Source organism: Populus euphratica, unplaced genomic scaffold, assembly GCF_000495115.2.
Source record: "Populus euphratica unplaced genomic scaffold, PopEup_1.0 scaffold265.1, whole genome shotgun sequence".
In the NCBI taxonomy this organism is placed as follows: Eukaryota; Viridiplantae; Streptophyta; class Magnoliopsida; order Malpighiales; family Salicaceae; genus Populus; species Populus euphratica.
In genome coordinates this window covers 235,362-247,518 of record NW_011500148.1, presented here as the reverse complement: position 1 = coordinate 247,518, position 12,157 = coordinate 235,362, and the positions used below count along the sequence as shown (strand labels likewise).

General features: G+C 29.3%; 1 protein-coding gene across 1 annotated transcript; it reads right to left on the bottom strand.

Moving 5' to 3' along the window:
* Positions 1 to 9,134: 9,134 nt before the first annotated feature.
* LOC105110852 (uncharacterized) lies at positions 9,135 to 10,356 on the bottom strand. Its single transcript, XM_011006027.1, has one exon. The coding sequence runs from the start codon at positions 10,060 to 10,062 to the stop codon at positions 9,259 to 9,261; it is 804 nt and encodes a 267-aa protein (XP_011004329.1). The 5' UTR covers positions 10,063 to 10,356; the 3' UTR covers positions 9,135 to 9,258.
* Positions 10,357 to 12,157: the final 1,801 nt, after the last annotated feature.

Below are 12,157 nucleotides of genomic sequence, written 5' to 3'. Positions count from 1 at the left end.
GTTTCGGGGCCTCATCAAATCCCCCCTTCTTCACGTGCCCGCGAATGATTTCCAAGATTGAAGAAATCATTTTACAACACAAGTGATCATTGCAAAATCATGTGAATTCTTAATTATGATTTGATTTTAGCATCAAACAAGCGCTAATAACGTTGACATGCAGGAATGAGATAGGAGATTGATGCTTATCATGCTATATTTTAAAACACGCCCGGAAAATCATTGTGCTGGTATTATGTATATAAAGTATTGGTATTACTAGCCAAACTGTAAACATATAATATTTATATTGTGAATTACACTATAAATATTCAGATCATTACGAGAAAGCTATATATATATATATATATATATTTTTTTTTTTTTTCTAAAAGTTATTGATATATGTTAGATCAAAGTACGACGGTTAGATCCAAATTTTTTGAACTTCGACGTAGCGTGATGTCAAATTCAAATGACTTAAAATATTCTCTATCCCTTTAATATCTCTTTTATATTGGATTTTTTTTTTTATTAATTGTTGTGGAATGTAAGCTAGTATGTTGATTTTTTAATTATATCTTGTTAACTGCTTTTTTTTTTAAAGAGAAAAACACTTTTATGGGCCATGAATTTTATTATATTTAATAATATTGTTTATTGGAATTAATGTTTTATTTAATAAAACAACAATAACAACAACAATAAGAAGCATATGAAAGTGATTTAGGACTCGTTTTATAATATCTCACATCGGTGAGTGAGAGATTGATAGCTAGTCTTATTAATAGTGCTGGTTGTTAACATGTTGTATATGTTTTGGAGCCTGTGGGTTGCCACAAACAAAATCATGAGGCATGAAAGTCAGGTTAGGCTGAACCAAAACAGACAATATACAACATCTTGGGCTGGGTTGTTACATTTGGTATCAAAACCGACCTCATTGGCTGTCTGGTTGTGCCAACGGGGTTGTCAGGCTCCTTAAGGGGAGTGGATCGTAATATTCCATATCAGTGGATGAGAGTTTGATAACTGACCTTATTAGTAGTGCTGGTTGCTAACATGTTGTACGTGTTTTGGGGCTTATGGGTTGCTATAAACAAAATCATGAGGTGTGGAAGACGGGTTAGGCTGTGCCAAAACGGACGATATACAGTATGTTGGGTTAGGCTATTACACGTTTGTTTGCTGGAAAGTGGTTTTTCTTGGAAAGTGAATTCCTGAAAAGTGAATTATTTTTTACATATTTGGAAATGTCATGAAAAATAAGTTGAAAAATATTTTCTAGTATTTGATTATGTTATGGAAAATGAGCTGAAAAATAGCTTATGAATGTTTTACTTTTTTTCAAATTTATTAAAATAATGAGAAATAAATCTTAAAAATTAAATAGTTGAATGAGAATGAAATTAAAAAAAATCTAATTTCATAAATTATTTCAAATAAAATAAGTAACAATCAAAAGAATAAGGATCAAATTTAATAGATAAAAAATTTCAATTAAAAAAATAATAAGAAAAAAACAAATAACAATCATAAAAATATGAACTAAAGTTAATATAAAAATCAAATTTTAAGAGATAAAATTAAAAAAAAAAGATTCAAACAAAATATATATAAATCAAAAGTTTGAAGACCAAATTTGATATAATTAGCAAATAATATGATATTTTTAAATTCTTCACAACTTCTTAAAAGCGTTTTTCTTTGACGAACTTTTCTAATGACAAACAAATATAGAAAAGTTTGTAAAGTAGTTTTCAAAAAACCACTTTCCGGACAAACAAACACTTTCTTAATAAAATGAAAAAGAAGGAAATTTAATTAGGGTCGCATAGAAAGATTGCCTCTTAATAAGTCTTATTTTATTAAAAACATCATAATAAATTATAAATTTCTTTTAAAAATTAAAAGAAAAAAGCTAATAAAAAATTTAATATCAAAACATAAAATTAAAAGAAAAAAAAAGATGATTAATAAAAATCAATGGACTTATAAAAAAGCCTGTGCACGCAGGCTTAGCATGGATAAGTTATTTTTAACTTAATTTTGAAATTGTCAATTTTTTTCTTTTCATTTTAATTCTTATTTTTTTTATATTGTTTTCCTCAATAAATTTGATGAAATTACTCTTCAATTAAGCCTGAAAATGTTGAAATCATGCAAAGAAAAATAGTTTGTCGACCAAAATGAAAAAACAAACTTGCACGGTGAATCCACGTGAGAGGGGTTACATTGTTTGGGTTCATGGTGATTCTTCCACATGATTTAGGTTTTTTTTTTTTAAATAAAATTTATTTATATAAAACATAAAAAAATATAAATGAATTAGAATAATTTTTTTTAGACATTAAATATAAACAAAATAAAAAACAACTGTTATTTTTAACAAATGCTAAATAAACAATCTAAAAAAATCTAAGAGAATGATTATTAATTTAAATATAAATTAAAAAACTATTTCATAAAAATACATATTAAAAAAGATATTAATTAAAAAAAAGCATTTGTCCTACTTTGAATGGGCATATGAGTGCGGCCCTGTGCAGACATACCTACACACGTGAATTCTTATTTTTTTATCAAGTAATTGACAGATGATATATTATTTATTTTAAAATATTTTGAAAAACAATAAAGGTGAAAAATTAAGGTTAGTGGTTTTTTTACATGAAAATTTATTTTTAATCTTTTCTTGAAAAAAAAAATATCAATAAAATGTTTTAAACACCTCCATAAACCCATTGTAAATGCCCCAAGCCACCCAAAAATCCACACAAACACTTAAAATCAACATGAAATTAAAATAATTTTTAAGCTCACATCAATTATTTCCGGACAAAGTGAAAGGTAAAGAATATTTAGGATAAATTATATTTATTAATATCAAAATTGATTTTTTTATGATCAAAATTGATGGTAATTGAAGTTTTTTTTCTTTATTATTAAAATTTGACTATTTTCTCCATCCTCTCTGTAACTAGGATTAAAAAATAAAAAAATAAAATTTTGAATTAAAATTGAATTTGTAAAAAAAACTAAAAAATTAAAAATTTATAATTTAAAAAGTAGAATTATAACGAAGATTAGTAATTTTTTATGGCTAGTAATTTTTTAAGCCATTTTCCCATTCCTCATTCAATTACGAGGGTAACGAAATTTAGAATTGAAACTTAAATTCAGAAAACTACAAGACCAAATCACTAAAATAACTCAACAAATAGAACAAAAGCAAGGGAAAAAACTAATTCAAATCAATTCCACTGGTCAGTCAAGATTAATCAACTTTATCAGTCAGCCTCTAATCCCATATCCTATTGGATCGGTCTACTGCTGTCTCCTATACGCATTATCGCACTACTCGCGGGGCTCTAGAACCAGTCAAAAGAATTCACTGGTCAAGGTAAAAAAAAAAAATGGTAGCAAGCACTAGCGCAGTCGGCGTCCAAAAGGTTTTTTTCTTTAGTTTTTACTTCAAGGTCTATTTACCTAGCGGTTTCCTCCCTAACATACCATATTATTACTTTTTTCTCTCCTTTTTTTGGGGGATCAGACAGGATCATAGGCTAGCCACGACTACCATATTTTTAGAAAGAAAGAGATGATATTTTTCCGCCACAACTGTTATTTTGCAAGCATTCATACCAACCAATCACGCTGCTGGGTGCTGATAAATGCTGACCATAAATTGGCTGACATGCACCCACAACTTGTTGTTCCATCCATCTGGGTTTTGGTGGAACAGACTTCCAAGATCGCCATAACAGTAGAAGCAGACAACTTTGGACACGGTAAAGGCAGTAAGAACATGGTTAAACGCGGACAGAAAGGACATGAAAATGAAATGACGAAAGAATCGGTGGGTTTGGTTCGGTTTGGAGAATTCGAAGAGTGGGATGTGTAGAGCACGTGTGGACGTAGAAGCCTGGCGCGGGCTCACGGAGTTAGTCGTTGATTTAATAGCATATAAAATTAAGTCATACAGCAGACGCCCGCATACAATTTGGCAGGCAGTATCAGTAGCATTTTCTTGTGCAAAAATGTTAAAGATGGCTTTCTTTGACTGTTAGTTTGTCGTCTTCTCATTTTCAATTGAAAAGGATCAAACTCTGGTCACTCTTTGTTGTTTGTTGATCTTCTTCGGAGACCAATCAGTTCAGCAGTACTGCTAGCCAGCCCATATCCAGATGCATCCCATCCATTCACTGTGGATTAATTGGAATCCACCGCATGCATGTTTTCTGTTTATCCTTTGGGTCAAAACTCATAGCTCATCATGCGCAGAAGATATCATTATCACTTGTCTCTTTCTATCCTCATTTATTTCTTTCTCCATGTAGAATAATATGCTCTTGAAAAATAAACTCAATTTTTGGATGTTTGAAGAAAAGAGCAACCGATCCTTCCGTTAGAGAATAATCGGCTGGTTAAATTAAATATAATATAATTACTGTTTAAATTAAATTTTTTTGAATTAATTTAATTTCTTAATCATTTACAACTTTATATCTATAAAAAAAAATTATAAAAGAGAGAAAATAATTAATAGCGCTTAAAAAAACACCTAATAAAAATATATATTCCTTTTAATCTTTTTTTTTTATATTTGATTTTTTTATTTTGCAAGATATTATTCCATACCTACCCTTCTTCCAACAAGTGGTATCATATCTCAAGTTTAATTATTTAACATGGTCCATCCAAACTTTTTATTTTATTATCCTAGGTTCATAAAGGACAATTATGAAACTTGATATATTAAAGTAAAAGCATCATTAAATTAGGATATATGGGAGACAATTGAAAAAGGCTTTGAAGAGCCTATAGAAGAGAGGTCATGCAAAAGGTATAGAAAAAAGATTAGCAAACACTAACAAACATTCACAAATATAGGATGATGTCTCTTTTGAGATAGTGGCCAATGCAATCGCTGTCAAGCAAGCATAAGAAATTTTACAAGAATCAAACTAAAGAGCTGATAATGTGAGAAACGTAAATCTATAAAAGTTATGTGGTGACTTTGAAAAGTTACATGTGTTTGAATTGAAGAATATTTCATAATACTTTGCAGGAGTATTCGTCATATAAAATAAAATAAAAAGATATGAGGAGAAAATGAAAGAGATATATGTGGTAGAGAAAATCTTATACTCGCTGCAAAACAAGTTCTATTATATGGTGGTCACGATAAAAAAAGGTCACAAAATATGAATGTTTTTTCAATCCAAGATCGTATGGGAAAATTACAAGTCTATAAAGAAAGAGTTAATGAGATTCAAGAGGATGTTGGTGCACAAGCATTTTTTTCAAAGCAAGATGGTTCTGGATATTTACAAGGGGGTAAAGGACGTGGACAAAACAAAGAAAGAAGAAGAAGAGGCAGATTTAGAAGAGAAGATTGTGATAGCCTTAACAGGTCAACTAGTTAACTGCATAAAGCAAATCAGTCAACTAGTTACACTCATAGTGGCAATCCAAAATCCAGGTTTGATACATCAAAAGTCAAATGCTATAATAGTTAAAAGGTATGTAATTAAGCTACAGATTGTTGAAGTTCAATCAAGAGGATTGAGAAGAATGCAAATATAGTGATATAAGAAGAAAATGAAACCACCTATTACTAGTGCATGATAAGAGAACATAAGATAAAGAGAACATATGGTATTAGATAATGAAACTAGCAACCATATATCTGGAGACAAAGATAAGTTTATGGAGCTTGATGATGCAATTAGAGGTAATGTCACCTTTGCGAATCATTTAAAAATTATCATTAAAGGAAATATGCGATCTTGATTAAATTAAAAGATGGAAGTCATCAAATTTTGATTATGTCTATTATATATCAATGGTAAAAAGCAACATTTTGAGTTTAAGATAATTGCTAAAGAAGGGATATGGGAATAAGATGAAAGATCATATTTTGACATTACTAAAGGAGTTATGATTGCAAAGTTACACATGATAAAGAATAAAATGTTCTTGCTAAACATAAAGACAGATGTGTCTAAATGATTAAATACATGTGTGAAGAATAAGACTTGACTTTAGCATATGAGACTTGGGTATATAAACTTTGATAATTTGAAATGATGGTATAAAATGAGATTTTAAAGGGTCTACCATCCATTATACATCCAAATCAATTATGTAAAAAATGTTTAGTGGGCAAGTATTTTTGTAAGAGCTTTTTGAAAAATTCTACATCAAGAATAAGTCGACCCCTACAAGAAATATATGTTGATATTTGTGATCTTATCAAACCATGTTTATTTGGTAAAAATTATACTTTCTACTTTTTATTGATTACTATAGCAGAAAAACTTAGGTACGCTTTTTAAAAAAAAAAGATTTTATATGTTTAGTTGTTTTAATAAGTTTAAGGTATTAGTTGAAAAAAAAGGTGATTATTCTATAAATTCACCTAAGATAGATAGAGGGTAAATATTGTTCTAATGATTTTAGTAAGTTTTATGAAGATCATGGTATAAAGGGATTTCTAATGGTGCCTAGATTCCTACAATAAAATGGCATGGCGGAGATAAAAAATAAAAGCATCATTGATATGATAAGAAACATGTTTAAAATAAAAAAGATGCCTAAAAGTTGTGGGCCAAAACTGTAGATTGTGATAGGTGTCTTACTAAAGGTTTGAATGACATGACTTTATAAGAAGCATGAAGTGGAAGAAAACAAAGTGTTTCTCACTTGAAAGGTCTTAGGAGCATGGGTTTTATGTATGTAGATGATCAAGTAAGGACCAAACTATATAATAAAAGGAAAAAGATGATCTTTGTGGGCTATGAATAAAAGTCCAATGGATACATGCTTTATAAAACTAATAAAGGAAATATAATGAATAATAGAGATGTTGAGTTCAATGAAGAAAGAGCATAATACTAGAAGATAGATGATGATGAGAAATATAATTTTTTACCAATTCTTGATGAAGAGAAGGAAAGATATGAAGATCATCAAGAACCTATAGTTACACATTTATAAACTCAAATGCGCTTAACTTCTTCTTTTTCTTCTAGTTGAAGCTTAAGTAGTGGCACTCCATTAAATCTATTAAAAAAGATGAAAAAAACCTTGATGACTTATATGAGATAACTGATCAAATTGATGATAATGTAATACTATATTGTCACCTTATTACATGTGATCCTATAGTGTTTAAAGAATCAATAAAATACAAAAAATAAAAAATTGCCATGAATAAAAAGATTGCATCAATTGAGAAGAATGACACATGAAAATTATTTCCTAGACTAAGAGAAAAGAAGCTACTATGTAACTAAACATGTTGTTATACTTGGTACACAAATAGGGCTCTATGTTGACATGCGTGAACTTCTTTGCTCCTCCCATTTTCTATGTAATGAAAATTGAATATACTTAGCAATAATAGTAGATTAATAAATAATACAACAAGCATGAGATTGAATATAATAAAGTATTTGCTCCAGTTGCTAGATTAGAAACCATTCAATTCATCATTGTTACTATTACTCAACATAGATGAATAATCTATCAAATGGATGTCAAATCATTATTTTTTAATGGTTTTTTTAAAGATAAAGTCTACATTAAGTAACCTATGGAATATGAAGTGAAGAGATATAAAAAAAATGTATTAAAGTTAAATAAAGCTTTGTATGAATTAACACCAACCTCAAATGTATGGTACAATCGCATTAATGACTATATTTTAAAGAATGGATTTGTTAAATGTCCTCATGGATATGTTATCTATGTAATGATCAAAGAGAATGGTGATACTTTTATTGTATATTTGTATATGGATGATTTTATCTTTACATTAAATAATTCACAAATATTTGGAGATTTCAAGTAAGCAATAATAAAGGAGTTTGAGATGACGGACATTGATTGTATAACATGTTACTTAGGTATTGAGATCAAACAATGAGATGATGAAATCTTTGTAAGCCAAGAGAAGTTTGCGAAATAGATTTTCAAGAAGTTCAAGATGGAAGATTATACAAAAATAAATATTCCAGTTAAGTGTAGAATGAATGTATCAAAGAATGATCAAGGGAATGAGATAAACTCTATAACATTCAAAAGCCTAGTTGAGAGTTTGAGATATTTTACATGCACTCGTCCAAATATTGTTTTTGGAGTAAGACTTGTGAGTAGATTTATGAAGACATCAATCATAATGCATGTCATAACATTAAAGAGAATTCTTTAGTATATCAAATGTATTATTAATTTTTGTTTGTTCTATGGTTATTCCAATGACTTTGAGCTTGTGGGTTATAATGATTATGATAAGTCTGAGGATATGAATGATAGAAAGAGTACCATGATTTTTTTTTTCTATATAGGAGACACAACATTCACATGGTGTTCAAAAAAACAATATATAGTTACTTTGTTAACATTTGAAGCTAAATATATAGTTACTATATCATGTGTTTATCATTTCATATGGCTAGAAAATTATTAAAAGAACCGTGAATGCTACAATAAAATCCTAAAAAGATTTATGGGGACAACTATTAGATTATTAGTCATTGTCTTAGTTAAAAATCCAGTTTTTCATGATAAGAGTAAGTATATTGATATAAAATTTTATTACCTCAGAAATTGTATTACAAATAAAAAAATTGAAGTTAAATATGTAAAGACACAAGTTCAAGTCATGAAACCATTCGACCAATTAGATTTAATAAATTAATAAGCCAGTTAATAAATAATTAAACAGTTCAATCAGCAAAATATAATTTTTCTTGTTCAGATTATAATTTATTCGTGTTTATTTAATTTCTTAATTATTTTGAATTTTATACCTATAAAAAAACATGTAATTCAACATTATTAAATAATATAAAAAGCAAAAGAAAATATCTGAGAGAACTGCTTTGATTTATACCACGCCTATCATTCTTCCACCACATGTTGCCATTATAGTTTTGCTGTTTTGTTATAGAAATTATGGACCTTGGAGACACCAAATGTTCAAATGGGTCTACTTTCTTTCTTGCCATCATCAGTTTTTCCTTTCTATTTTCTTTCATCTAGTTTATATAACATTCACAGCAGATTGCTAGTTAATGCCTACATCATTAACGTCATGAGAATTTTTTTAAAAGGAGAAGTGTACATAAAATATTCAAACAGAGAGATGGAAAATTGAAACCCTTTTCATTCAGTTCTTTTGTATGATCTAACTAAGTATCACTAATTTTACACAGTACAGCAAGGGTGATAAGAACCCCAGAAAACAAGAGACGAGAAACAAATTCATGATCACTTTCTTGGTTTAATATTGATCTTGGCTTTTAGAGAAGACTTGCTATGATTGGTAGGTGTTGGGTGAAGGTGTTGTTCTTGAGTACTCTTTTGTGTCACTTTAGACTGAGATTTCTTACTTCTCTTCATTCCAAAGGAAGAAGAGAGCTTCCTCTTTTCGTTCTCCCTTATTGACTCCAACTTCGGTTTCCATTGGCGTGACCCAACAAGCTGCGAATAATCTTTCTCTAACTGAGGAGTAGTGCAAACTCTGCTTGTTGGTCTACAATTTCTTGAGCTCTCATCTTCTTCACTCTCCTTGACTTTACCTTCCTCCATTAATTGTGATAAAAACTCATCTGATACACGTATCCTCAAACACCCATTTGGAGATTTTTGAATATCAAAAGGTTGGCAAGTGGCTGCCTTTTTTAGAAACGCATTTCTTGAAGATGATGGCTGAGGCTGTAGCGAGGAGCTGGCGAAGGAAGCTATAGTGACAAAAGACAACACAGATTGGAAGCAATGTTTAGGTAGAAGAAAGTACTTGTGGCCTAATTGAAGCAGGTCATTCTCAGAAAGAGCTGGGATCTTTTGGCCTATATAGAATGAATCTGAATGGCAAACCAAGTGTTTAGGAAACTCTACCATCAGCTCAGAAACATAGATTGGTCTGTCATAGATCTTCACTAGCCCGTCCGATCTTATAAGCTTGATTGTACCCGCCGGTGGCTCAGACTGGATTTGCAAGCATGATATAGGATTGCCCATCAAATGAAAACACCACGGGATGATTTGCAGATTCAAAAACCTTATACCCATTTCCACACGAACCAGCTTTAAAGGTAACGATAGAGAGAGACGTATGTGTGGTGAGTAAAAATATATGGTTCACTTTTGGTTCATTAGTAGATGATGATTAAATAGTAACAAGTGATGAGAAAGGAGAAAGGTTTCTTTTTTATTTCTACTTGTTAGCTTTGCTTTGCCTTTTGAGAGGTGTGGCTGAATGAGAGTGTTTTTATACAAGAAAAATGGGTTTTTGAGAAAGGGTAGCTTGGTTTTTAGTGAGAGAGAGACAGAGAGGGAGGGAGGGAGGGAGGCCCTGGAAAAGCCCTTTATTTTTTAGCACAAATTAAGTACTTTGCATTTGTTTTTGTTGTGTTTGAAACTTCGACTACCAAAGTTTGACTGGATCTTTTTTCTTTTCTTTTTTGCCACATCCTTTTCACCGAACGCCAATTGAGGCCACAGGAAAGTTTTTGAAATGTAGATCCCGCCTTTACCACTAGGTTTAACATAAATCTATGAACCTGCAGATTCTCCCACCCTGCTCCATGCCTGGGGCTGCCTCTATGATTACTTTTCAACCAATTTTATAATAATCGCATTATTTGTTATTATCATCATCATCTCTTCTAGCAGATGGTCTTCTCTGACTCAAGAAATCGGCTTCTCGGATTCGAGTTCTTTTACCGTTTCAACACATGGTTTGGTAGAATTTTTGGCAGAATAGTATAAAATCCTTTTTTAGAAAAATAACATGACTTAAATACAATGGTGTTTTTGAATGTTAGTTTTGTATAATACTGTTACTGTGAATAACAGTTGTTTAGTTCAAAAAACAAAATGCATCTCCTGTGCAAATTAATTTACATATGCAAATGTTAACCAAAATATCTATAAATATCTAATGATGAAAATATAAAATTCAAGATATAATGATAAAAAAAATAGATAAATTAATGTGGCCCGAGAAAAATAGATGAAAAAAAAAGGTAATTGATGATATACGGGGGTTTTGTTTTCAATACATGTAGACAATTAAAAAGATTTTAATGAGATGATGTTAACCAAAATATCTATAAATATCTAAAGATGAAAATATAAAATTCAAGATACAATGATAAAAAAAATAAATAAATTGACGTGGTCAAAGAGAAATAGATGAAAATAAAAAAGGATAATCAGTGATATACGGGAGTTTTGTTTTCAATACATTTATACAGTTAAAAAGATTTTAATGAGGTAATTATAATTACATCTTAGAAGATTATTAAACAAGATTTTAATTGATTAAGCATTTTATTCAGAATTAATTTAAAATTAATATTATTTAGAAATTTTATTTAGAGTTAATTTATGATTAAAATAATTTTATGATCGTTCAAGAAAAGATTATAATTGTCTTGTCAAGATATTTATAACCGTTTATAACCATATCAATTATATTAAAAATGAAGCCCTGATACATCTTTGATAACATATTATTTCTTTTTATTTTTTCCTTTATTTTTTCTTTTATTCTTTTTTTTTATCTCCTCAGCTTATCTCTCTTTCTTTTTTTTTGGCTATTAAATCTTGAATTTAATCTCTCATGCATGTGAATTAATTTGTATAAAACATGCATTTTAGCTTCGGTTGTGTTTTAAATTATAATATTTTTCTAAAACTTTTATAACCTATGTTATTTTTTCAAAGCTTTAAACAAACAGTGTCATTAAAAAAAAAAGATCCCATATTAGTAGAAAACATAATAATCTTATGGACTCTTCCTAGGCAAGACTGGAATTACGGTAATATTTCAGTTTAATTAACGGCACCATCTACCGAAAATCCAATGACATGGTCAACGGTCATGGTCTATTTTTTTTTTTTACTATTATAAATGAAGATTTTGAATTCAAGGTTTTTTGGAAGGGTTAAATTGTATCGGGAAATTAATATTTTAGTTTATGGCAAAAAAGGGAAAGATAAAACAGATGGCAGAAACAAAAAATTTAGTAGAAAAAAAGTTGTTGAAATTTAAGATTTCTTAAGAGAATGGAATTCTAATACTAATTAAGTTACAGATCATTGATTAAAAAAAATATATTGAACCGATATATTTAGTAATATATATATATATATATATAAG

What these genes read in the sequence shown, in the direction of transcription:
- LOC105110852 (XM_011006027.1), bottom strand. Translation starts at nt 10,062, where the DNA reads ATGGGTATAAGGTTTTTGAATCTGCAAATCATCCCGTGGTGTTTTCAT.